Source organism: Dermacentor variabilis, unplaced genomic scaffold (assembly GCF_050947875.1).
Source record: "Dermacentor variabilis isolate Ectoservices unplaced genomic scaffold, ASM5094787v1 scaffold_12, whole genome shotgun sequence".
Classification (NCBI taxonomy): Eukaryota; Metazoa; Arthropoda; class Arachnida; order Ixodida; family Ixodidae; genus Dermacentor; species Dermacentor variabilis.
Genome location: NW_027460280.1, coordinates 27,847,862 through 27,875,332, shown reverse-complemented (window position 1 = coordinate 27,875,332; position 27,471 = coordinate 27,847,862). Strand labels below are relative to the sequence as shown.

The following is a 27,471-nucleotide window of genomic DNA, read 5'->3' as shown; positions in this document are numbered from 1 at the left end:
GTTACGTGAAAGATCGTGCTTACATGGTCTGTCTGTCTGTCTGTCTCTCTCTCTCTCTCTCTCTCTCTCTCTCTCTCTCTCTCTGTGTGTGTGTGTGTGTGTGTGTGTGTGTGTGTGTGTGTGTGTGTGTGTGTGTGTGTGTGTGTGTGTGTGTGTGTGTGTGTGTGCGCGCACGCGCGCGCGCGCGTGCGTGTGAGTGCGCACGTGCGCTTACATCCTGATTACCAATTCGGCTCATTTAGAAGTGGTATATTTACTTTCTTGAATGCATCAGTTTTGCCTTTTCTCTACACGTTGGTTGCTTCCTGGTCTGTTTATTACGCTTTTATTTTTTGACACGAACCTGTTTTTGTAGCACGTATACACTTTCATGAAAAAGAGAACGGTCACTTTAATTTGGTTTTGGTCCCCGAAGCAAGTTTCTGTCCCAAAATATAGCTTTGTGAGCACTCTTTCGATACGGCGGGAGCAATGCCGAGATTTTGAAACATTCTATGCCTATTCCATTGCTTTTCGCACTTCATGTGCGGTGCTTTGGCCACGTTATCAAGGGGCTTTTGTTATCAATGTTATCGGTTAGCCTTGAAGCACGAATAATAAGTGTGACGAAGAAATAAGAGGAAGGAATAGCTGCAAAGCCGTGAAAACTGCTGTTGGTGCTCCTTCCGTACCATTATCAAGGTGATGCACTGTCTCTTCAGCTTTGTGACAGGCAAAGCAGTTGCTTTCAGTCAGCTTATTTGAGGAAGTTGCTTTATAATGTGGGTGGGAGCGCGGCCACATGGTATTTTTCATATTTCGTGGGGTTTCTTTACCAGTCGGGAAAAATTGTACGCAATTAGTACGTCGCTGAAAACACTGCATTTAGATGTCATTTTGGGGTGCCTGCAAATGCCTCATCGACATATTGAAAAGTAGGACAGTAGGTCTCAAGTAAGATAATTAATTGCAATTACTGAATTAAATTTTAATAACGAAAGAATTACTGGCGGCTACTTCCCTGTACTGCAAACAATGTGCACTAGGTTTTCTTCGAGTAACATAACTGCTCTTTTCTAAAGCCTTGGCGCATGATAATTGGAGAACACTACAATTTCCTCAGTAACCAAAATGACGCCGAGCAGGATTCACTCGAAATCAGAATCAATAGCAGTCATGCGCAGCAGCGCTTATACTCGGACTCACAAAAAGAGATAGAGAGGCTGCAGTTTCACAGGAAAGGCAAAGCAGTATTAGTGATAGCCAAGTATGCGATAATTGCACTAAGGATGATTACACCACCGAGAGGCCTCAGGCTGTGAAATTGAACTGTCTCCTACTATGAGGTCTTGTATATACTCATATAATGCCGTCACTTCAGCACTCAAATTTTCGAGGTCACACAAAGTTTCTTCAAGTGCAAGAAATATTATATATATATATATATATATATATATATGTGTGTGTGGGGGGGGGTTCAGAAATCTGGTCAAAACCTCCCCCCCCCCCAGAAAAATGAAAACTCTCCGCCTGTGGAATGATGCATATGCATCAACTAGTGAAAAATGTAACAGTGAGCCCAGCTACGTGTGTAATGCCCTGTGCAGGTAATGAAAAATGCGGCTACAGGGACCACGCTAACAATGTGACCACAAAAATGCTACAACCACGTGACTGACTTTGCTTTGCTACTCATAAGGCTCACTAGAAGCACCGCAAAATCTGGAGTTCACATTGAGTGATTGGGTGTGGCTGTTCACGCCCAGTGACGGCCAGAACACAAAAGTTCCTTCTAGACTAACTTCGAGATCAATGACAAAAACCTGCACCCCACCCTGGCTATCTTTCCCCGAATGCTGCTGGAGCCAAAGCATGCAAAGCTGTTTGTTGTGGTGCAGCATAGTGAAAAGTCATTTTTCCACTTTAGGCACAACTTGGAGCAGCATATTGCATATCAAAATGGTGCAAACGGTGCAGAATTCGCACTCCTTAACATAGCTTCCACAGGCAACAGCTTCGCATTTGCCCAAACATTGAAGAGAAAATCAGAAAAATACCTTAGATTTAACACTCAAGAATTAAATCAAAACCAAGTACATTACAATGAGAGTTACTAACCTGGCTCACTGAATTTAGTCTCTGGAAGCAGAGCTTCAATCTCTTTCTGAAAATGAAGTCTGGCCCTCTCAACAGCCTCCTTGTAGTCGCTCGCAGTTTTGGCAGCCTCTTTGGCTGACCGTGACTGCAAAGACAAGGCAGTAGAAAAATGTTGAATGTTTAAGATGCATCAATGTTTATTGATGGATGTGCTGGGAATTCAACAGAACCAACTTTGTTATCGTGCATTTCTACATAACTTTAATGTCGAACACCTGGCTGCTCAATGAAATCTGCAATGAAACAATGTCAAGTGCAGCAGCTAACTACCAGAAAAGGCACTAGCAAGCATTGTTGTAATTTGGTGTTTTCCTTTGAAGCACTGAACAGCTCTTCTTATCTATATCACATGATGTGTCTGCAATTAGATAAGCCGTACTTCTCCCTCACTTTGACAATGCATCACTGTCACAAGCCAATAGACATAACTGCTTTTGTAGCATGCAATGAGCATATCAAATCGCTTACCAGACAAAGAACATGAATGCGAATAGCTATTGTTTGACATTTTCAATCAAATTTTCTTAATTAGAATGTCATTTAGAGCTGAAAATTCTGCTAGTTATTTCTGCGTTAATTGCATCATAAAAATTTTCAGCAGAAAAAGAAAATGGAATGGAATGGAAGCAAGCAGACAAAGATGCTGGACTATCAACTGACGGTTTGAAGGAGTGTACAAAGAACAAATAAATAAATAAATAAATAAATAAATAAATAAATAATAAATATCTTTGCAAAAGCAAGACCACACTGCTGTGCACGCGTGTCATCACAAAGCCTGATGTAGGAAGTCCACCTCCTTCTCTGTCATGCCGATTAAGGGGATGCTGATGCAATTACTTCCCTCTCCCTTTTTGCAGAATGCTTCATATACCATATTTACTAGCATAACAATCGCACTTTTCTATAAAAAAAAAAAATTGACGCAAATTCAGGGGTGCGATTATTGCGCGAGTTAAATTTCCTGTGAAAAGAAAATTTTTTTCAGCCCGCGTTTGCTGCGAGATGACAAAAGGTCAACAAATAGGCGGTTGCCGCTGTATGTAGTGTGGGACACCAAAACAAAAATGGCGGCCGGCAGAGCAAGCCGAACGCCTTGAACGCAATTTTTTTTCTTCTCGCGAGTACATTACGTGCATTGAAACAGTTTCTTCCTTATCAGTAATGAATAATATTGTTGCATGAAGAATATCGGCAAGTTTGCAGCAATAATGTAGCCATGTCCACTTTGAGGGGACAGAAACAGATGGGCGCGCTTAGCTGCCAGTGACATAGAAACACATGGCCGGCATGCTGCGGAAACTGCGGCATCTGTCTTCACTACTATCCTAATACGGCACGTTTTCGCTAAGGGTGGGTGAATACCTTAGCTGTGTTACAAGCGTCGGCGTATGAATAGGGTACACTTTTAACGTATCAGTGTAAACGTGGCTACTATCGTTGCCGCTCGCGATTTGTTGCGTGCCCACGAGTGCAGATGAGAAGAATCGAAAGGCGCCTTTTTTGTTGTTGTTGACCACAACAATTATAAAGCCTACACAGAATAAAGGCAAGTTTGGTTGCAGCCTTTTTTAGTCATGGAAGTGCAGAAAGTGATGAAAGTAATGAAATGAGACATCTACTTAAGAATGTTTGGTGCGTGCAGACCGCTTGGTTTGTCTTGAAGAGTCACTCGCGTAGCATTCGACAGATGGCAAGCGCGATCGTTATTAGCTAGACTTGGCACACGACATATCGCTGCGGCAAGACCCCCCCCCATTACACGGGAAATAAGAAACATCGAATTTTGACGACAAAATTCAGGTGTGCAATCATTACGCGAGTAAGTACGGTATAACAGCCTACTACTTTTTTTTTTTAACTTGCCAAGAACAAATGTGGCTTCGAAAAGGGGGGCTGCACTGGCACCTATGGCAATGATCTGCCAAATGTCCCGAACCCGCAATCACATCTGTGTTGCACCTGACTCTCTGCCTATCACTTAAACACCAGCCAGTTTGACCGACGTAGCATTTTGCAGAAGAAAGTGGAATCCTGCACACCGCTCCAGCTCTACAAGCAACAAAATGTGTAGCACGGTTCTTGAAGCAAGTGGTCTTACTGTGCCTGTTATTTACGGCAGCGCACATGCATAATAGCTTGTCCGAAATAAATTAGTCACATAAGTGTGTCTCATAAGCATGCGAGTATGCCTGAGAAAGCAGCATGGTTTTGAACTGGTGCAAACTTGCTGCAAGCTCACCATCGCAACTGATGAAGAAAATTAACTATCGGCATCTATTACAGCTGTGACGGCTCCAGTGTTTCTGGCCTACCCTTCCATAACATGTCTGTATAAGGGGGTGAGGGCTGCGTTATTTGTAAGGACGTCTAGTACGAAGGGCAGCAAGAAATGGACACACAGCAGCGCATAATTGAAATTACTCACAGCTTAACCAACTTTACATTCAAATTAACAAGTTCTGTGCAACTCAGAAGCACCTTTGGTACAAACTAAATAAAAAAATATTGAATTCATGAGGTTTGAACTAGTAAGCTTTCACTTAACAGTGAAACATAACACAGCTTCAGAAGAGGAAACCGAAAAATCAATTGCATGCAAAGGCCATGCTGCATTAGCAAAACTTTCGAGAGTGCAGAAGACTATGAATGAGAAATGCCCGTTCAAAGATGGTTTGTGTGGTTCTTCAGCAAGGTTGATGATGTTTCCTCTGCACGCAATCCAACATTTCCTAGATCCTGACAAACTGCCTACACATGTTTAAACAAAGAGAGTGAAGATAGCTTATAAAATAGAACCTCATTGATACGTTCCCGTTACGTAGGTTTACCCGGCGCCGACGTTCGCAATCAAGAACACTAAAAATGACCCAACAGAGTTACGCTCATTTTTTACAGTTAATACGTACCCGGAAAACACAATTGTTCAGCACTAATGTTCAGTACATTGCCAAACTGCAATCATATGATACATTCTCCGGCTGCTAGATACCATGTAAACAAGAAAATGCGCGAGGCGTGTGCGATCCAGAACAGTATGTAGCTGCCCGCCACGGCAGCTTCATCGCAATACTCGCCTACCCATCTCCCGTGAAAGTGCCGGCATGCACTCAGTTTCACATTTTGGTACCAGCAAATCTTCTCTAGGGCCATCGCACGCGGCACTTACAGCTATCACCACCAATCCTATTGCGATAAACATCTTCGCCTATCTTTCACAGCGTGTGGTGCTGTCGGAAGCATACCGTGCGGGTTTAATCTGCGATAACTGAAATGCACTGCCGTTCCCTGCTGTAGACTGTGATCATATGCGCTTTCCAGCCGCTAGATCTCATGTGAACAAGGAAAGGTGCGAGGCGCGCGTGATCGAGAACAGTATATAGCCACCCGTACCGCATGAAAATGACGGGGTGCGGCGCACAGTTTCTTATTCTTTCTTATTCCGGTACCAGCAAATCTCCGCCCCGGTCATCACACACCACAATCACAGCTATCGTCGCCAAACCTATTGTGATACGTATCTTCCCCTATTTATTTTACAGCGTGTGGCGCACAGTGTCATTGGTAGAGTACTGCACACTTTTAGTAGGCGATAATCGAAACGCGCCGCTGTTCCCTGCTGCAGGCGGTGCAATGTGGGCATCGCGTTTCGCTTTGGCGGCATCCGGCACTGCCCACCAGCTAGATTTCGCTTTGGTTTCCCACCACCCTCTTAAAACGCCACGCAATAGGAAAAAAACAAAATGCGTCTCAGGCAACCGGAGCACTGCCAACTCGATAGGCATCAACCTCTCATGCCACAACAATCTGCGTGACGCTTCGGATTACGTAGATGTCAACAATAGTTGAGTCTGTCAAAATTTTTTAGTTACTTCGGATCATGCACTTTCCCGGTTAGTACGCTTCTTCTTGCAGTTTTTTCAACACGTATCAACGAGATTCTACAGTACATAAATATGTGAATACAATACACGATCTTGGAACCAGCATCATCGTATAATCATTACATGCCTGTCTACAGAGCTGTTTTTAATGCACACAAGTAGTCTGCAAGAAAAATTGATGCTTGAAATAATGATAGCAAGGCACCTGCAAAGAAATCAGCTCAAAAACAAATTAATGGATTGGGTACATCCACTGCATTAAGTGCAATGGATGCATAGTGCTTAAGATTTAGGGGGTGTGACATCCAGTGGCGCCAACTGTTGAGCAGTGTATGTTTACAAACATCCTGCTATCTGGACAAATAACCAGTGGGTGCCACTGCATAGTACAATAAAGAACTTGCAATAAATAAATAAATAAATAGAAACAATCTGACTAATGCATCCCTGTAACAAGAAATTATTCACAAGTAGGCTTTGAGTTAGGATTAATCAACAAGACAACCACTGTTGCTATGCATGCCAACATTTACCTCAGACTCAGCATTTCGAAGTTGGTCTCTGGCAACTGTTGCAGCATGTTCAGCTGGACTGATTGCCAAGTTATTTTGAGTCTCCTTGTTTTCTTGTCCTTTCTTGATGGTGCTACGGAGGTTTTCTAAGGACTTCCTGAAAATTAACAGGTAATGCTATGGAACGGTCAAAACAAGCAGATACTAGCAAACAGCCATAGTAATGCACAACTACTTGTGCAGGTTGTCTACCAAGTTGACATTTTCAAATTTCCCAAGGTTTCCCGGTTTTCTCTGCATGCATTTGGAAAATTTCCTGAGTGGCACAGCACTTTGTTTTATGTCAAGATGGGCTGACACCATGTCGACCGATGCTGTCGGTCTCTAGTAAGCATGTTAAAAAATTTTAAAAATCAAACAACTTAATCCAATTTGAATACTAAGGAGTAGTGTTTATGTTATTCAACAAAAAAAAATAGAAGGGAGGGGTTAGTAAAATGCACAGCAAATAAGATGTCTTCGAAAAAAATTGCAAATCGAGTCGGACATTCTCAAATACGAATAAAAAACGAGATGCATATAAAAGCAAATATTTTCGAATATGAGCTATTTCTATCAACTGATAGCAAGCTCAGTGGTATGAGGCCTGAACTTTTTCACACCTGAGATTCTCTTTCAATAGCTCGTAAGTCAACCTCAACTGTCCCGACATACTCTCAGCCCATGCACGACGCCTCAGTGTTGTGTTTCACTGCTTTAAAGAGTTTATTTTCGTTTCGATGAGGGACAATTGTATCTCGGCATCAACCAACACTGTTTTTGAGCTTAAGCTCTTTCAAAATGGCGGCAGCACGCTTCTTTTTCCGGTCATTCCTCAATGCGTAGGTCCTTTCTGTTCGTGTACTCCTTCCGCCACTCGTTCGCCCCACGAATCATTTGAAGCATCTTCTTGGTCAGTTGCACAGTCCTTGTCTGAGTTTTCAAACTCCTTAGGGGCCGCGAAAAAGTAAAAAAAATCAGCCAGTTGGAAAAAATAAAGGCATTTCATTTACAGCCCTTAGGGGCTCAAACCGCCACAGGCACATTCCAAAACGCTCTGAAGTCCTGTCGGTACACGTATTAGGCATATCCGTGCTCATACTGTGACAGGAAATACCATGTGCACGCGTGTATAATTAAGGAATACATACTGTGTCCCGTGGCAATAGCCCTTTCCCACGCTTATGCTTCACTGCAATACTTTTGCGTATGCTTCCCCAAGTAACATTAATGTACGGAGGCGAAGCTGACTTTCGAGAACCGGCATTATGCAACGCATCGCGCTTTCTAATCTTCTAAGCCAATCGTGAGGACTGAAAAGGCGGAGTCCGTGCCATTGCTGACAGCAGCGAATTCTTTCAATAAAAACCACAGTGCTCACAGACAAGAAGCTTCATAGGGAACATCGAAGCAGCAAGACCTAGCGTTGCCGCAGTGGTGGCTACGGCTGCCAGCATATCTGCGTGCGAGAGAGCCGGTTTGAGGCAGCGAGGCAATCAATATGGCAGCAGTGGTGGCTTTGATTAATGCTGTTTTGGACCTACGGTCACGGCAAAAGGTCCGGAAAATCGGACGGCGAAGAGTTCTTGTGTCCGAAATTTCAGATGTTCTGATACATTGGCTCTATGGGGTATGTGGTGGTGCCGTGAAGCTGTCCAAATTATCGGGAATCCGGAAAGTCGGTCGTTGACTACACTGGCAACTCCTCCAGCCGACGACAGGACGTCAAAAAGATTCATTACAATTCCTGTCTGTTACTCGAGCCAGCATTACCGCGACTTTCGACCCTTTCAATAATGTTACAGCTAATTTTCCTGATAGAGGCACAAATTCCCTGAGTTTTCCATGAGTTTTTCCAGACTACTCAATATCCCTGAGAATTCCAGATTTTCCTGGTTGGTAGACACCCTGCAGGTAGACCATACGTGAGAAGTCTTATTTCCAAAAGTAAGTTGTATGCAGATCCGCTGTAACTGTAGTGCAGATTGTTGGATCTGGAGGACAATACCACTTGCTGTCCCCCAGATTGTGGACCTTGCCGTTGGGTGCGGGAGTTGGCCGAGGTTGAGGAGGACTTTGAGATGAAAACTGGAGGTTTATTTACATTATTTACAGTGGGAGTAGAAAGAAATTAACAGTCATAAAGTCATTACGGGCCGGCAGCAACTCGAATGCTGCGGCCCGTGGCAAGAAGCTCGAAAGAGATCAATGAAGGAATGCTCTCTTGCTGCTCCTGGTCTCTGGCTTAAATTTTAAGCCTTTCGGTGTCTCGAAGTCACGTCACGTTTGGCCAATCGGCGAGCCCGCTCAGGTGACGCCATTTTCGGCCAATCGGCGAGCCCGCTCAGGTGTCGTCATTTTCGGCCAATGGCAGGCGCCCGTGCGATTGTGTCACACTCGGTGCAGAGGGTCGCTCCTTGGGCTCCAATTAATTGTCCGAGGGCTTACTTCTCTCTGCGGTATTGCCTTGCCGACTTGCAAGCGCCGTCACAATGGGCAGAAGGGGGCGACGTTTCAGTGCTGCAAAGCAGCTTTGCTCGGGACCTGCGTTACCTGGAACCGTGCCAGGCTCCCGCTACACTTTCGGGAAGAGTCAAGCAGTGAATAGCTCCACCTGCGGCGCACGAGGTGGGGGACGCCAACTCGTTTGCACGTGCCGCGCCTCGAGAACGGGGTAGATGTGCTTCTGCACTCCTTAATTAGCTGTGGCGCGATTTGATGTGGTCTGGTGAACTCGAAGGAGGCTCAGGAAAAGGTCCCGTATCTAACGTGTGACTGCCACGTGTTCCTCCTTTCTTAAAAGCTTGTTTTTTACCTTTGAATTGCATAACCAGCAGGTCATTTTTACTTGTTTTGTTTATTATGCTAAACCAGCACATGCCTTTTAACCTTCCAGGTCTTTTTCTTCAATCTCCCTCCCCCCCCCCCCCATTATCACAAGCCAATGCTGTGTTTCTGCTGCAAGTGTGCCGCTAACATGTTATTGCTGTGAAAGCTGTCGATGTTATTTGAGACTACAGACGCTAAGTGATATAGAAAGATATGCAAAGAATTTAATTGTGACATTCATTCCCAATTCCAGCATTATAGAGTTAAAAAGAAATCTACTGAGGAATCATGCCCTGTTTACCACACAGTCAGAACTCATGCCCTCACCATGCATGTTCACTCTTCAAAGCAGCCTTTTGCACAGCGGCCAACTTCGCCTCTTTGGCTTGCAAAGCTTCATCCCACATGTATTGGTCTTCATTATCCTGCAAAGCAATGAATACTATTTTCAGCTTTCCATTCGAAGCACAAAAGAGCTGTGTGCTAGTTAACACCAATGACTATGTGAGACATGGCACTTTTCATACACAAATTTTGCATGTCAGTGCCTTATAATGGAGAGATGAAGCAACATCTGAGATGGTATATGCAAACGCGCAGTGCACACTACAGTGCGAGCATCCTCTGTCACACCATTCACTTCAGGACACATGCCCTTCGAAAGTTATTAGCTTGGTTCTGTTTACAAAAAAATCGGTGCAACGTGGAACACAATTAAGATGTGTCATCTGCATTGACATTCCATTTTTTTTTATTACTGGATACACGCATCCATCAGGGACGTAAATATTTTATGGTCACTTTGCTTTTTGTTGTGTCTCATTAACAGCAGTACATACCTTTGTTCTTCAGCAGGGGGTTCTTAAACTATGTTTCATGGAACCCAAGAGTTCCACAAATGGCATTCTAGAGTTCCACACACAGAACCAGAATTCTGGGATTTTACGTGACAAAACCACAATCTGATGATGTGGCACACCGTAGTAGAGGACTCTGGAAATTTTGACCACCTTGGGATCTTTAACGTGTACTCAATGCATGGCACACGGCCATTTTTGCATTTTTGACATCATCGAAGTGCAACCACCACCACCACCTGAATTTGATTCTGCGAGCTCATGCTTAGCAGTGCAATGCCATAGCCACTAAGCCACCATGACGGGTAAGAGCAGAACCCTAAAATGGGGAATGAGAAAAGAAATCAAAACCAATTTTCCTAAAAAAAATTCCAAAATTTCTCCATTTAGAGAAGCTTTCAGTATATTTTAGATTTAACAAAGCCACGAGGTGCCATATAAGCATTCTGGTAGTCATTGCAAGAGATACACATGGCAGTGGTGCACAAAACTCATCACTGCATATCTCTAGGTCCATAGCGTCTGCGTTGAACATTTTTCATTTGTGCTCATGACGCAAGTTTGTAATCTATGAGTGGGAATTAACTTGGAAATTCTGCTAGATGAAGGCCACTTCAAATTTAGTGGCATTTGCCTACTCCACCTGTTGATGCAGAAGGATGTCAATACTGGCCCTTTAAATGCAAGGCGCGTTCGTGCGCAATTTGCACTACAAACATGCTCGTGTTGGCACAGCACAGTTCTAATAGAAAGGTTACTTTACTACCACACTGCATTGGTTTTTACTTATCTGGAACAGAAATACACGACAGTGCATTTCGATGCATGAAGAGGTGCCACTGTAGACTACTGTAACTGCATGCCAGGCGATACGGGCATTGAGGTTTACTTTTGTGATCAGTATAATTGACTTTTGTTAAGTCGACCGTGACGAGACCAACGAAATTCATCAAATTACCTGGCGAGTCCAATTAAATAAGATGCACAAAATAAGTTGCAGTTTCACCCAAAAGGTGAAGTATCGATTGCAATAGCAAATTAGTACACAGCTATGCGAAGTAAGGATAGTGGTTTTATAGGCAGTATAAACTTGGAAACATTCGTTTACTAACTGAATTAACAAGCATGGTGTCAGCACGCACAAGCAAACATAAAAACACATCACAATCGATAAGTGCGGACAGTTGCTGCATAACGCTGGTGTGAGCAAATGCGGCAGCAGCAGCAAGCAAAGTGACTGTGTGGTCTATCGCTTCCACATAAGAGTGGTGAGAACATAGCGCACATAAAGCCGTCTAGAGATCCTTTTCAACATACGGCCCGCGCCTGACTGTGCAAAGTACACACTTGTTGGCGTAGTCACAGCTGCCCCCTCCCCGCCGCCCCCCGTACTTCCCACGCTGCCTCGCCACGTTCCTCCATATATGGCGTGCAAAACTGAACGGCAATCGTCAGTTCCCCTTGCGCCCAGTCGCGAAATGTGCAGTTTCTGCCAGAGCACAACGACACCCCCCCTCCTTCCTCCCATCCTCCCAAGGCCTTAAGCGTGACAGAAGATGGCGTGTTTGCTCTTCGCTTTCTCGTTCGCGTGCGCCAGACTGAGCCGCGATCGTCGGCTTCCCTCGCATGCTTTAGCTCACACATACAGCATACGATGCGCAGCGATGGTATGATCACCCTTGGAATTTATAAGGAACATCATGATGACAGCAAAATGCACCTGGAGTGTTCATGTAATTGTGATCGCAATAAGAACACCAAAATACATCAATTCATTTCGCAGTATTTGCTTGATTCTAACATGGCCATGAACCAAACGCGTGCCTGATTTCCATTTGTCTAAAGCAGGAAACTAGCTTAGAAATTATATTAAAGCGCCTAAACAAAGTAGAAATTTGAAGCATACCAGTTCTTTCAGTAATAAAAATGGGCAAGGGTCTAATATCCCTTCCACAATGACAGCCGCTTTCCTAAAGTCAGCTTTCCTGCAATAAAGCCGCATTATGCGGTAAAGCCTACAAACGCCATGAAGGTGGTTTTGGTTTTGAATCCGATCGTGCCACGCAGGCAATCTTCAGCCCAATATTTGATGGGAAAAAAAAAGGTGCACATTAGAATCAGGCAAATAATGCAATTGGACATTGTGAGTTACCATTATTGTTTGAAAAATCTTCCTAGGGCAGGCCAAAAATAGGCTTTATCAAAGAGATATGACGTGTGCAGATCTCATTCATTGTTCCCTAAGCTTCACTGAGACATGCTGCCGCTAAAGTTGTCACTGTCACCAAAAGGGTCAGGTGTGTGCATGCCAACTGGTCAAATTCGAATTGTTGAATGAAAGCTTATTTTAGGATCGAAATAACGAAACTTTTGGGTCCATACAAATGAATTGGCACTAGCCAAGACCTTTGGTTGGGTTCGAATTAACCTAAATAGAATCAACGGAAGACTACTGCACATCGAAGGCCATTCCGCAGTATCAGTGGCTTGTGTCATTTGTGCACAAGAATAATGTAAACTCTTGCCCACTGGGCACTCTGTTTGCATAAGGACAGCGTTTACATGTGCTGAAATGTGCTGAAATACAGTGTGCATAGTGGAGTGCAAAGAAAGAAAAATCTTGTCTATGTACTTCCCGAGTTCCTTAGCCAAGAGCAATGGTCTTTAAGATGAGATAGCACACCATACTGCAAATGTAGGAGGTCACACGCTCATGCGGTGGCAGAGCTGGTTATTGCTTCACTTATGTGGCTACCATGTTTGGGTAACTGACGTCCGAATTCCTGGTGAAATTTTATTTGAAGGTCTTATTGCACATGATGGCCAACAAGATGGTAAAGAGGGCATATAGAATTATTTCAACAAGTAGAAGAGAAAAACCTCCATCCCACAAGAAGTTCACTCAATGCAATTTCCAACTGCAAGTATGACATTATGCATGCCAAATGCACCACAGGCAACCAGAGACTGACCAATAATAGGCACGGAGCCACACACAGATTACCGTGTTAAGTGATCCAGTAATTGGTGCACTTTTTTTTTGTTCTCACTTCTACATAATATACCATGCTTAGTAGCCATTTGATTGTTTAATTCTAATACTTATAGTGAGTCCGTGCATAAGCACATTGGGAGAAAGAGGAGAAGGGAGTGGTTATGCAGCACCTTAGGAAGGCTGGTGGGGCTCCCCAAGGCCAGGAAGTTTGAGATCCCCTGTTCTTTAGCTTCTTTAGAACGTTTGAGCAACCTTCTGCCACAAAAATAATTCAGCATCATTGCTCTATGCCCTTTTCTCTGCCTCTGTGTTGACCTACCTGACTGGCTTACTCATCAATGGGATGTTCTTTCTCGAAGGACACAGCTACACTGTCATAGGGCAACAGATTATTAAGACATCTATGGCTCAGAAAAGCCAAATTCCCGAGTTTATCATAAAAACCCCCTTATTTCATTTCCTTACACAAACCGGCATCATCCAAACAAACTTCGTCAGCACCACTCAATTATCATGACAACAGGAATTTTACAGGAGACCTTTAATCCTGAAAAACCAAGTGAAGACACAAACCTCTGTATGTGGCATTTGAAAGATGCATGATACTTTTATAGCCATAACATTTTTTTTATATATCCACCAACATTAACATTGTGCACTAGAAACTTTCACAACGTTTAGAGACATTACAAGGGATGTTTGCTTCATGCACCTTAGCTGAACACAGAACATGCATCATACATGTAGGCTACTAGGTACCCGCAGTAAATGTGCTTTTCACTGAGCTTATTGAGATTATCACTAGGGGTGTGTGAATACCGAATAAAGTCAGTATCCACTTTTTCTGACTCTCTAAAGGCTGCAAGAACATCAGGAAAAAAAAAATTAAGGCATGCCCTTTAATGGCCCCAAGGGCTCAAATCACCACAGGCACATGCGAAATAGCTCTGAAGGCTTCCCAGTACACTTGAGGTGGGTGCAAGATTGGGCTTGTTGGTAAAACATGCTTTCAAGTTTGCATTAACGTAGTATATGGATAACTTAGTATATGAGATTCCCCAGGCCTGTGGTAAATATTACATCGGGCAGACAGGCCAATGCATAAATGAAAGGCTGAAAGAACAAATGTACAATGTAGACCGTGCAAAATATGGATGGCCCACTGCAGCACGTGTGTATGCAGCCCAAGATTCAGTGTGCTGTCATCACCAAACACAGATCGTGGCACGTGTAAGATAATCGAAGTGGAAAAAATTTTACGTTTAAAGGATCATTGTGTCAGTACACCCCGTCACTCTCACTGACAAGGAGACGAGATACCTCGAGCTACCACTATGCCGAATTTTTCTGTTTTTTTTGTTTCGCTGTGTTCTGCACATGGCTGTTGTGCTTCTGTGTGACTATATATAGAGTGATTCCTTCTGAAAACAAAAACAGTCGGAAGTCAGCACTCGATTCTCTCTTCTGTCCCTTCTGGTGTCCTTGCGCTGTTAATTAAACTTTAAACCAGTAATGGGGGCAAGGACTTACGGAGTGTCTGTCGGAAGCGCCTCGCTTGCGTAGTATGAGGGATAAGGCAGCGCGCTCCTCATAGGTTTGGCTGTCGGCAATCAATAAAAACACCATGCAGGAGCCCTCCTGGACATTCCTATAAGTTCTCTCAAAACGAAGGAAGTTTTTTACTGTATAAATAATAATCTTGGGCAAACAGAAAGCACAGAATGATTTAGACGTTATCTCTTTACCGAATATGTTCGGTGAACACCTACAGGACATGGTCGCCATGTTAGAGTCACCAAAACCGGCTTCTTGCGTGAAAAGTCGGCAATCACTGAGAGCGAACTATGTGAAATATATTCTTATAGTGGACTGTCTGTATAATCAAATGGAGCATAAAGCAATGAAACCTCAATGCAACGATTGCACTGGTTCAGTGACCGACTGCACATCTGCACGCATGTCTGTGCACTCTCGCTTTCGCTGCGAGTGCATTTTCGCATCGTGCCGTGAACTTTAGGCCACAGCATATGAGCATTTGACAGTACACTGTGACGAGCATGTGACGCCCCTTCGGGCATAATCTTCGTTGGTCCGCCAGGCTCGGTGGGCAATATTGATCACATCACCAAATAAACGCCGACGAGCACAACTGCTGGCGGTCAGTCATCGCTCCCCACCACCACGCTGCGGAGCGTCTGTCTGAGGACGGGTGTCTCGAGCCCCGCTTCATTCACGAACCCGGGCGGATCATGACACTGGCGACAAGTATAGCCCACGGATCGACCCACGCCGCCGCGAGTGGCGAAACACCCCCCCCCCCCCCTTCCTGCCGCCATGCCGCTGTATGGGAGGCTCGAGCCATTCAAGGGAAATGGGTCCGCCTTGCCAGTCTATGAGGAGGAACAAGTCCACGTGTTCTGGGCAAACAACACAGCAGAGGCGAAACGGTGGGACATTTTCCTGGCCAGCTGCAGGACCCGCGTCTTCAGTCTCCTGCTTGACTTCCTCAAGCTGGCCGCCGCATGTTAAGACGCTGAAGGAGCTGCTCACCACATTGCACTCGCATTTCAGCCTGACACCGTCCACACTAATGGAGCAGTTCCGCTTCAACAACCGGAGCCGCCAGGAAGGAGAGACCCTCGGTCAGTTCGTTGCTGCACTACGAGTGTTAGCGCAGTGCCTGCGCCTTCAGGGACCAGCTTTCAGGACCGTTCTGTCCGCAGCATAAACAACCCTGCCATGCAGACATGACTCCTGGAGCTTTCCGACCCCTCGGTGGACGACGCCGTGAAGGCAGCACTGGAGATGGATGCTGCGGCCAGGGATGCCGGAGAGATTGTACGTGTTGGTGGAAGCGGCACTCAACATGATGGCGACAAAAGGCAGTACCTGCAGTCGCTGTGGGGGTGCCCACTCCCCCTTACAGTGCCAGTTCTCGCAAGCACAATGCTTCACGTGCAGGAAAACTAGGCACCTTGCACGGTATGCCTAGGGGGGAGGACAAACAGCAGACAGCCGCAGCAGCCTGGATCAAGCCCATGTTCCACACACGCTCCTGGCCAGGCTAGTCGTCGCAAGGGTACGCGGCGGGGATGTGTGGCCGCAGGCTTGAGTTCCTCCGCGGCCAGGCTGCAGCCGAGGACCCGCCGATTTTCGACATGTGGCGCACACGCCTTGTACCGTCGTCCGTGCTGCCATACATGCTGAACGTCGAAGTCTGTGGGCACCCCATTTCCATGGGACTGGGCACAAGGACCAGCGTGTCGGTCATGACCAGGAAACTGTTCAAGCGTACGTTCCCCGGCGTGTCCGTCGAGGCTTCGGGCGTGATGCTGCGCAGATACTCTGGGCAGCTCTCCCAGGTCCAGGGTCAGGCCCAGGTCAGCGTTTGCTTTGGCAACAAGGAGACAATCCTTCCCCTTTAATTAACGAAGGTGTTGTCGCCAACGCTGCTGGGCTGAAACTGGATTCACCCACTAGGTGCTGATCTGCCAGAGCACCAGGAAACCATCCTGCACATGGTGTAAGACGTCCCAAGCCTCCCGACCGAACTCAAGTCCCTGTTCCAGCCAGAGGTGGGCACATTCGCCGGCACGACAACCACCATCTATGTACCTGAGAGAGTTGGGCCTCGTTTTTTTCAAGCCTAGCCCACTGCCATTCGCCCTGAAGGACGGGGTCACCCAGGAGCTGCTATGGTTACAGCGAGAGGGCATCCTGGTGCCCGTCAAGACGTCTGAATGGGCCGCTCCCATAGTTTCAATCCTCGAGATGACAGTGGATTTCAAGGTTACCATTAACTCTGTCGCTACTGTTACGTAGCCCTCGCTATGCCATATTGTCAAGCATTGTCTGGGGGACAAAAGTTCACCAAGCTCAACCTCAGAGACACTTACCAGCAACTGGTGCTCCAGGATGCCTCCCGGAAGTATGTCACAATATCAACAACTTTGGGGCTCTTTCAGCACATGCGCTTACCGTTTGGCGTAGCCTCAGCCACAGCCATTTTTTCAGAGGGAGATGGACAACCTTCTCAGGTGCATGAGGCACGTGGCGGTGTACTTGGATTACATCCTGATTACCGACACCAACGCCAGGAACCAAATGCAGAACCTGCACAATGTCCTGGCACGACTGCAGGACGCCGGCCTCAAGCTCAAGCTGGAAAAGTGCATTTTCCTGGCCCCCAGTGTTGAGTACCTGGGACATGTCATTTCCCAAGCCGGCCTCGCCCCTGCCCCTCGCAAAGTTGATGCTCTGCTCAAGGTGCCTAAGCTACACAACAAGAAGGAACTTCAAAGCTACCTCGGCCTAATCAACTTCTACAGGAGTCTCCTGCCAAACCTGTCAGCACATCTACCGCTGCTCCATTTTCTTCTTCGAGATGGTCAGCAGTGGGTCTGGAAGAAGCAGCAGGACATGGCCTTCTACCCCAGCAAGGAGTTAATCACCAAGGCTCCTGAGCTGGCACACTTTGATCCGGCCAAGCGTGTCATCTTAACCATAGATGCGTCGCCTTATGGTGTGGGAGCCGCCCTGGCACACAGAGACAAGGATGGCCAGAACGCCCTGTGTAGTTTGCTTCCCGTCAGCTTCATGCTGCAGAGCAACATTACAGCCAGCTGGACAAGGAAGGCCTGGCCCTCATGTTCGGGTTTGAGCACTTTCACCAGTATCTGTGGGGCCAGAAATTCGAGGTGGTCATGGACCACAAGCCACTGTTGGGGCTGCTGGGGCCTGACAAGGCAGTTCCCGTGCAGGCATCACATCGAGTGGTACACTGAGCCTTGAGGCTGGTGGCCTACAGCTACCAGCTGGTCTAATGTCCAGGAAAGGACCTGGGACCTGCTGACGCCTGAGCCGCCTGCCCCTGCCAGAGAGAGCTGCCTGCTGCTGTTCCAGAGCTTGCTGAAGTGTTCATGCTGTACCCGCAGGACTGGGTCCCGGCTGGTTGACACGGCAAGCTGGGCAAGTTGGTTGCCTGCGCTGTCACAGGCAACCAGCCGGGACCCAGTCCTGTCCCAGGTGGTCGAGGCGGTGTCCCGAGGGGAGCAGTTGGTTCAGCAGGCCTACAGCCACAAGGCTGTCGAGCTGAGCCTGCAGCAGGGCTGCCTACTGTGGAATTCCAGGTTGGTGATCCCACAAAGTTACCGGTCCAGGGTCCTGCAGTTGCTACATGCGGGACACCCTGGTGTGAAAAAGACAAAGATGGTGGCCCGGTCCCTTGTTTGGTGGCCTGGCCTGGACCAGGACATCGCTCACATGGTGCAGAGCTGCCAAGTCTCCCAGGAGCATCAGTGGGCCTAACATCATGTGGAAATCACCCCCTGGCCGTTCCCCCAGAGAACCTGGTCCTGCCTACATGCGGATTTTGGGGGGATTTTCAAGGCCCATTACTTTTTGGTGGTGGCGGACGCCTTTTCGAAGTGGGTGGAGGTTCTACCTGTCACCACTCCATCAGCAGGCGCGACCATTTCGGCGCTGTCAGCACTGCCAGGGGTTGCCAGACGTCGTCGTGTCCGACAACGGTCCCGCTTTCGCCAGCACAGAATATATGGCCTGTCTGACAAAGAACGGAATCCGCTGGATGATGGTTCCGCCGTACCGCCCAGCTTCAGACGGTGCAGCCGAGCGGATGGTACAGACCATCAAGGCCAAGCTCAAGAAGAGCACGGTTAGGGATTTTCGGACGCAGGTTGCCCGGTTACTGTTCAAGTACTGGACCACACCCCACGATGTCATTGGCCGTGCTTCCTGTGAGCTCCTGCTGGGCCGGATGGTGAAGACACCCTTGGACATCTTGCATCTGGACAGCGCTCCTGAGGCAGCTGAAGCAGAAGCTGGCTGCTGACCGAGGGTGCCGTCCTAGCCCTTTGCCGGAGTCAGGAGCTCTGGTCTTCGCCAGCAACTTCCGTCCTGGCCCAACCTGGTCCGCTGGACAAGTGGTATCTCATGCCAGTGCCTCATCGCTGCTTGTCCGCATGCCAGACAAGACCACATAGCACTGGAGACGAGGTGCCACCGGTGTCAGTTGTTGCAGCTCGACGACGTCACAGTCATCCTCAGACTAAATCGGCAATCCATCCCACCACATAAATCAAGCCTAAAAGCCAAGTCGCAAACGTGGTTGCATTCTTCTTGATGCAAAGGCAATAAAAAGCCCAGCGACATCTCCAATGCCGAGAATAAACAGCTGGAGCACACCAACCCTTTGCAACCTCAGCGGGTTTATGGCAAATATTGAAAGACACACTGTAGTACTTAGAATGATGCCAATTTTGGATATCGTCCTGTTTTCCGTGACGCTTTATAAAGAACTGCTGCATTTTTGTGCCACTTCATTTCTTTGTAGCAAGTCGCCGCGCAATGGCTAGAGTGCCAGAGGATGAATGCTGAGCGACAATTGCCAAGAGTGATGTGACCAAGTACCGTATTTACTCGCATAATGATCGCACTCGCGTAATGATCGCACCCCTGAATTTTGTCGTCAAAATTCGATTTTTTTTATTTCCTGTGAAATGATCGCACCCCGAACTTGCCACAGCAATATGCCATGTGCCTAGTCTAGCTAATATTGATCGCGCTTACCATCTGTTGAATGCTGCGCGAACAACTCTTCCAAGACGAACCAAGCGGTCTGCACACACCAAACATTCTTAAGTAGATGCCTCATTTCATTACTTTCATCACTTTCCGCACTTCCATGACTAAAAAAAAAGCTGCAACCAAACTTGCCTTTATTCTGTGTAGGCTTTATAATTGTTGTGGTCAACAACAACAAAAAAGGCGCCTTTCGATTCATCTCATCTGTACTCGTGGGCACGCAACAAATCGCGAGCGGCAACGATAGTAGCCATGTTTACACTGATACGTTAAAAGTGTACCCTATTCATGCGCCGACGCTTGTAACACAGCTAAGATATTCACCCACCCTTAGCGGAAACGTGCCGTATTAGGATAGTAGTGAAGACAGATGCCGCAGTTTCCGCAGCATGCCGGCCATGTGTTTCTATGTCACTGGCAGCTAAGCGCGCCCATCTGTTTCTGTCCCCTCAAAGCGGACATGGCTACATTATTGCTGCAAACTTGCCGATATTCTTCCTGCAACAATATTATTCATTACTGATACGGAAGAAACTGTTTCAATGCACGTAATGTACTCACGAGAAGAAAATTGCGTTCGGCGCGTTCGGCTTGCCCCGCCGGCTGCCATTTTTGTTTTGGTGTCCCGCAGCAAACACGGGACGAAAAAAATTTTTTTTCTTTTCGCGGGAAATTTAACCCGCGTAATGATCGCACCCCTGATTTTGCGTCAATTTTTTTGACAAAAAAGTGCGATCATTATGCGAGTATACGGTATTAGGCACTACTAGTTGCTATCGTTCACCTGGAACACACAAGCTGGGTATGTTGCTTCTGGAATGCCTCACTGCTTCCTGCTAACAAGATTATGGCATGATTGTCGTTGAGAGCAATGCAACCCAACACTAATCACATCATGGACTAAAATAAAAGCTGGATGCGTCGTCCTAGAGGGGTGGTATTCTCGGGCAATCACTCTCAGGAATTTTGGAGATTTTGCAAGACCCTGCACTGGACATGTCGAAGTATACAGTCGACGGTGCACTTGGTATTGTGTGAAGATAGTGAACTTGGCACAGTGCCAAAAACGGTGACGTCATAAACGCGGACGGGTTTCTGAGTAACGCAAAATCGCAGTAAAGTAAAAATATTCCCGAACATGAAAGCGATCACCAAAGGATATCTTCCCAACTGTTCACATAGCCTGAAGGCTGCTCTGATTGTCATCCAAGTGGATTTGCCACGGTGCTAGCCATAGCCCTCAGAAAATGATATTTATTTTTGAATAAATTCAAAGCACGGAGTGTTGAAATCGGCATTATTTTTTACAATGCAATAGAAAATTTAACATGACCCTCAGCAACTGGAAACTGCCATGAAAATTTGACTGACATTAGAAATTCTGTGCTTCTGCAAGCTGCATGATAAGTCAGCCCTGCATGCATTTGGCTTTTGCAGCACTTTCATAAATACTCAGAGCTGCTAGTGTGTACAGAAATGCCTCATAGGAGGCAGACACATACCCTGGCTTCATCGATGGCTCTGTACAACTTGCGAGTGTAATTCTGTGCAGCTTCCTTGGCTTCTAACTGTGCCACCACTGCATCCTTGGTGTGCCTCTCCAAGTCTGCTTGAGCCTCACGAAGTGACTGCTCCAGTGCTGAAAAAGAACACACAAAGTAACCTAGGTTTGGGGCTCATTCTTTACATGTCATACACAGCAGTTTCAGTGATGGTCAACCACAGCCTAAAAACGTCGCTTCATGAAGTTATGATTCTACAACAAGCATTACTTATTGCTGTGGTATGGTAAAGATGGCGAAGAAAATTTACAACAGAAACATTGAAGGGGTCCTGAAACTTCTGAATATAGTAAGAAAACAAAAATTAAATTATGGGGTTTTACGTGCCAAAACCACTTTCTGATTATGAGGCACGCCGTAGTGGAGGACTCCGGAAATTTCGACCACCTGGGGTTCTTTAACGTGCACCTAAATCTAAGTACACGGGTGTTTTCGCATTTCGCCCCCATCGAAATGCGGCCGCCGTGGCCGGGATTTGATCCCGCGACCTCGTGTTCAGCAGCCCAACACCATAGCCACTGAGCAACCACGGAGAGTAGTAAGAAAACACTGCCGATCTGTTAACGAGGCTCCTTTGAACATATGACCTAAACATTATTGCACTGCATGCAGCATAGAATTTACAATATTGTGTCACAAGCAGTGAAGAGTCATTTGCTCCAGCTTCTGCAATGTCATCACAAAGCGTCATCGCAAGCAGCTGAACCCACGACAGCTATTGGCCGATATCGTGATCGGCCAATACATTCTCAGTAATATAATTACTGCTAATTTGAGTTAAATAAATAAAAAATATATGTCTGCAATTTCAAAAAACAGAAAAACCCATTTCATCTTTGCACTACCGGTCTATACACGACTGCTGCACGTTGCTGCAACTGCTGCGCGTGGCCTCCAAGATTAAAAGCGTGGCGCAGATACAGCGGCTGCCATGGGATGAGGCCTCAAGCCGTTTTGCTTTTAACGTCTGGGTGGGGCCAGGAGGGCATTGCACCCTTGCGACCCCCTTGCCACCTCCCCTGTGTAGCTTCCCCCGTGTAGCTAGTCAAAATGAAAGGAGACAGAAAGCCGCCGATCGGTCCACTAACTAGATCTAATTTGTACTTGAACGATTGAAAAAAATTTTTTGCAGCAGGAGGTTTGTGAGGCAATGCGATGCATTCTATTAGGAAAGTGTTTCAAGGCCCCTTTAGGGGCTGCGGCATGGATGCTTGAAAGCACCATGTTGACCTTACAAAGTAGTGAATTGAGATTCATGTTGTCTTGAATAACCTCGTAAAGTAGTTTCAAGTTGCACATGGCATCCCCAATGTGACAAAAAAATATTGAACACCTCCTTTGCAAAGATGTCCCAGAGCTGAATATTCAGTCAAACTTCACTATAACCAAATGGATTATAATGAACTAATGTACACAAAGAAGTTAGTGATTTCCCTTGAAATTTTTAGTTCTAAATTAATCAATCCAGTTTTGTCTGATAGGAATAAATGACTAATAAAATGATATATATCTACAATATGGTGCTACCTGTAGCAGTTCCTGAGAATATGGTACCTAAACATGCCTAAAAATACATGGCAAGTATTACACAGGTTGCACTTGCCATCTCATGACACAGTATGAGCAGCAATACACCTAATACGTGTATTGGCAAACCTTCAGAACTATTTCGGACGTGCCTGTGGTGATTTGAGCCCTTGGGGGCAGTAGAAGGCATGAATTCATTTTTTTTTTTTTTTTTTCGGAGTGGCCGATTTTTCTGATGCTTTCGCTGCCCTTAGGGTGTCTGAAAAATTGGATGTTGACTGTATATAATTGTTTTTCAACGCATTGTACTCTTACAAATGCTCCAACCCCACTTGAAAAAAGCAAGAACAAAAATGAATGCGTGAAAGAATTAAAAAAAAGAAAGAAAGAGAGAACCTAAATTAATTTGGAAGGGCATGTGAGAACAAATGAGAGGGTATTTAAAAGAGTAAAGAAAAAACATTCAGTGGTGCACTTTGGCTGGGCCTTATAACTTCCACTGGCTGGTAATCGATTTCACAGAAAAACAGGGAGAAGGCAATTGTGGTTTATGGCACAGTACCGATACAGTGCACACGCAGTGCCAAACGCGCTGATGCAGCATGGTTACACACTCTCTAAGTCGACAGTACTGACTATAACGACAAAGGCAGCCAAGATAGTGATGACAGCGAATCTCAACAGTGATGAACTCAGGTAGTGCACCCACACCCCCACGTGGGATGAATTTGCCAACAACAGTTTTAATTTTTCTTTCCTTTCACTCTTCCTCACTCACTCAAAATTCTCCATGCGTTGAGTGGCTGATTCCAGCCATGCCCAATGTGGAAGGACAAAAAGAATGAAAAAAATTGTTAGAAAGTACATCCCCAATACAAGTACAGGCAATGATTACACAATTCTTGCAACAAAGGGGTGGTTTTCAACTGCCATGCCCAGCTATGTGCACCACTATTTTTTCATGGGTTTGAAAGGCAAGTATAGATATAACAAACTACTGATAAAAACACCAAGTTTAGTGAAATAATTGTGTTACACACTTTAAGTAGACTGAACTGTAATCAACCTTTTTTCACAGAATACCAATCTGAACTGATTTAATGCTGGGCTTTAGGGTTCCTCTTAAGTGATTATAGGAAAATCTGGCAAAATTCAGGATGGATTCTGCGGGATTCAGGCTTAATCTTGTCCAACTAAGGGTTACAGTGTCAGTGCTGAATGTAATACAGGCTGACCAAGTCTCTTAAGAGCGTTATGGTACAGTTTTAGGTCATAACACTAAGTAATCAAATCAGCCATTCTGCATACTACCCTGTCATCATTCTTAGCATAGAAATTTTAAAGAACTCTAGAGGAACTTTGGTACTATTAAATATGATGCAATGTACATATCTTCAATATGCAATGCTCAAGGTTCACAGAAAAAGTATCGGCACCAGCATGTATATTAGCATAAAAGACACACCAAAGTTCAGCCGTTCATTGCGTTCCTTGATGTCTTGTAGTTGTCTCTGGGCCTCTGCTTCCAAATCACGAGGTGATGGTGCCCTCTCTAGAAAAATAAGTGTGAATGGTCAGGACACATAGAACATGCCCCAGCTTTGTTATAAAGGCTATCCCAAATTGTCTACTCCCACAGAGAAATAGGGATTCTTGAAACTGCAGCTACTTGTGTGTTCAAAGAGGACAAAATGTGTTAGTTCATAAAAAAAAGTATACATGAAGCTTTTATATATATAGGTCATATATAGGTCATATAGAATAGAGCAAGCCGTTTCATTTCTAAAAATTATAGTAACCAGTCAAGTGTAACCCAAATAAAAATAGATCTTTCGTTGCAACCACTAACTACTCGCCGTGATATTTCCCTTCTATTATTATTTCATAGATTTGTTCACACAGTTGGCCTAACCTTATCAAACCTGAAAAAAGCATCCTCGACGTCACAACGACTGAACAATCAGTTCAGCTACACCCGAATTTATGGCAACACACACGCTTTTAATTGTTCAGCTTAGCCCCGTGCGGTCCGTTTATGGAACGCACTACCAGATACCATAGCATGCCAATCTAAACACACTGCATTTCGCAATCTGCTAACCGATCAATATGCCGTTTCAACCGTCTAAACACGTCATCTCTTTTGTAATTTTCTTGCATTTTTTTCTACAATGTTAAAAGAATTTCAGTGCTCCCAAATTTTTTTTTACAATACTTACAACTGTATAACATGCAAAAACGTTTACAATGTTACTATGCTATTATGTTGTTGTTTACCATTTATTGTTATTGCTCTACATATTGTATTTGCTAATGTATTAATTTTCCATGTTCTGTGCGTACTCCTTTCATTATGCTGATGTGTATTTCTTTCCCGATTCCATACTAATATGTTACCGCATTTCCCCCCTTACACTATGCCTTCTCGAAGGCCTGTAAGGTACATGTAAATAAATAAATAAATAAATAAATAAATAAATATTTATTAGAGCACAGTTCTTAGGTGCCCCTTCCAGCATTTCACGTTAGCTTTGTCCCTCGCCGTAATTGAGTGAACGAGCACAGCAAGGGATGAAAGAGCGAACACAGAGCGCAGCAGGGAAAGAAAGACGGTGATAGCGAAGAAAGCACGAGGAGAAAAGTGGAGGAGGAGGGTGCAGCGGAACCATGAGGCAGAAAGCGGAGGAGGAGGAGGGGATGGCAAAAGCCTGAGAAGTGTAGTGCCGCACAAGACGGGCTCTGCGGCGACAACCGCTACGAGATGGCACCAGAGTTGAGCACCGTTGTCTGTTCACCGATGGCATGCAGCGAGCATGGCCACCAATGCCATATATGGAAACAAAGCGCTACATCAGCGGAGGTCTGTCTGCGGTGGCTGCTGTGAATCACACCCACACATCATCCAAGTGCTGCCTCTCCCGATCTCCCAACTAACGAGGATTGTGCAGCACTTTGCTCCATTTGTCATGTTCCGCACAAGGCAGATTGTCTGCACCAGCCAATATATCGCAAAATGAAAACACGTATAGAGCTACGCTCAAATTTCGCATTAGGGACTATCACAATCATTAGTAATATTTTCTAACAAAAAAATGTACATAGTTTGTACAAACTGCGATGAGAAAGGTGAGAAAAATGCTGTATCCACAGCAGTTTGCTTTGGTTATGTGTGCCTTGGAAGTCCTGCTGACAAATATCAAACTGATACAGCTAATATGAATGAAAATATCTTTTTTTGCCAATTGTAAACATGATGCTAATTTTTTTCTTTATCATTGTAAAAAAAGTAATGACAAAATGAAATACCTCGTCCCATCATTTATTACAATCTGAATGTCTCCTTTGAATGTAATACATTAAATTCAAATCGGCTCAGGAGTAACCTGAACAGAACATCAGAATTTTGCATGCATTTGACTTGTGTGCAGTGGGATGTGGAAATTATAATTAATGTAGGGATAGATGTGAGCAAATTAAAGTTGAGATCATTACATAAAGGCACGCATCTTGCATGACAGTAGTACTTTCATGATACACACTGATATTGGTAAAAAAAAAAAACTTTGCTGTCAGGTATATATGCAAAAGAAACAAGTGTCATGCCTCTGATGGGCCAGCAAAGAGTCTTATGTCCATTTTACTATTAAAATAAGTTACAAATGCACTTTACACCATTGTTAATACAACTCTGTGATTGGTGTGATGACATGAGATCAGCATGTTGTTTTATTGGTTGCAGGGTAGTCAAGCCAAGCCACTGCCCAAAATGAGCATGCGCACGTAGAATGTGCCATTTCAAGCTGCTCTTGTCGAGTATTTGACAATTTTGCTACCGGAATACATTGTTTGAGCTACGAGCAAACAAATATTTGCTTCACTGTAAACAATATTATCTCAAGGCTTGCACTTTTGTACAAGGATGGATGGAAACTTTGGCAAGTTGGTCATGGTTCATGGCGATGTTTTGCGCAGAGCATGAATGTCTTTAGGAAAAGTACAGAAGATGGTCATTGTGCGGGATGGAGTAACATAATTCTTTAACTTAAAGAATGTGCATAAGCCCGTCATCTTTTGCCAACTTAAACAAATCACCTACCACATTTTTACACATATAACCAGCACAATTTAGTGAAGTTGGGATGCAGGTTATACGCAAATTTTGCCTTGAGGTGTGGCTTCATGGCAGCATGCACTGCACTGCCATGAAGCCACAGCTCAAGGCAAGGTTCTTTGCCATTCAAGGCTTCATTATACCCTAGGAAACCCGTCCCTCTCCCCACCCACGCATGCTGAAGCTCCCTTTTCCTTTTCTTTGCAGTTGCCCATTCTCTCCCATTTTACGAGTCATCATTTTTGCATTTAACAGTTTCTGCATAGTGCATGTGCCACCGGCAAACTATAACTTGTATCAAGGTGAAGTGCGCTCAACAGCTGTCCTTTACACCACGGCAGAAGCTGAAGATTATCAGCAAGAGCCACAGGCCAAAGATACAACTTGGCTGAGTCCTGAATCCACGAATGGAAACT

General features: G+C 45.3%; 1 protein-coding gene across 1 annotated transcript in view; it reads right to left on the bottom strand.

Annotated features, from left to right (window-relative positions):
• Positions 1–27,471, bottom strand: part of LOC142566031 (MICOS complex subunit MIC60-1-like) — a 111,176-nt gene that overhangs the window by 54,052 nt on the left and 29,653 nt on the right. The window contains exons 6-10 of the mRNA XM_075676728.1: positions 24,410–24,496; positions 21,358–21,494; positions 9,728–9,825; positions 6,554–6,689; positions 2,098–2,221 (exon numbers count right to left, since the gene is read on the bottom strand). Of these exons, the coding sequence (XP_075532843.1) occupies positions 2,098–2,221; positions 6,554–6,689; positions 9,728–9,825; positions 21,358–21,494; positions 24,410–24,496 (582 nt within the window). The remainder of the gene's footprint in view (positions 1–2,097; positions 2,222–6,553; positions 6,690–9,727; positions 9,826–21,357; positions 21,495–24,409; positions 24,497–27,471) is intronic.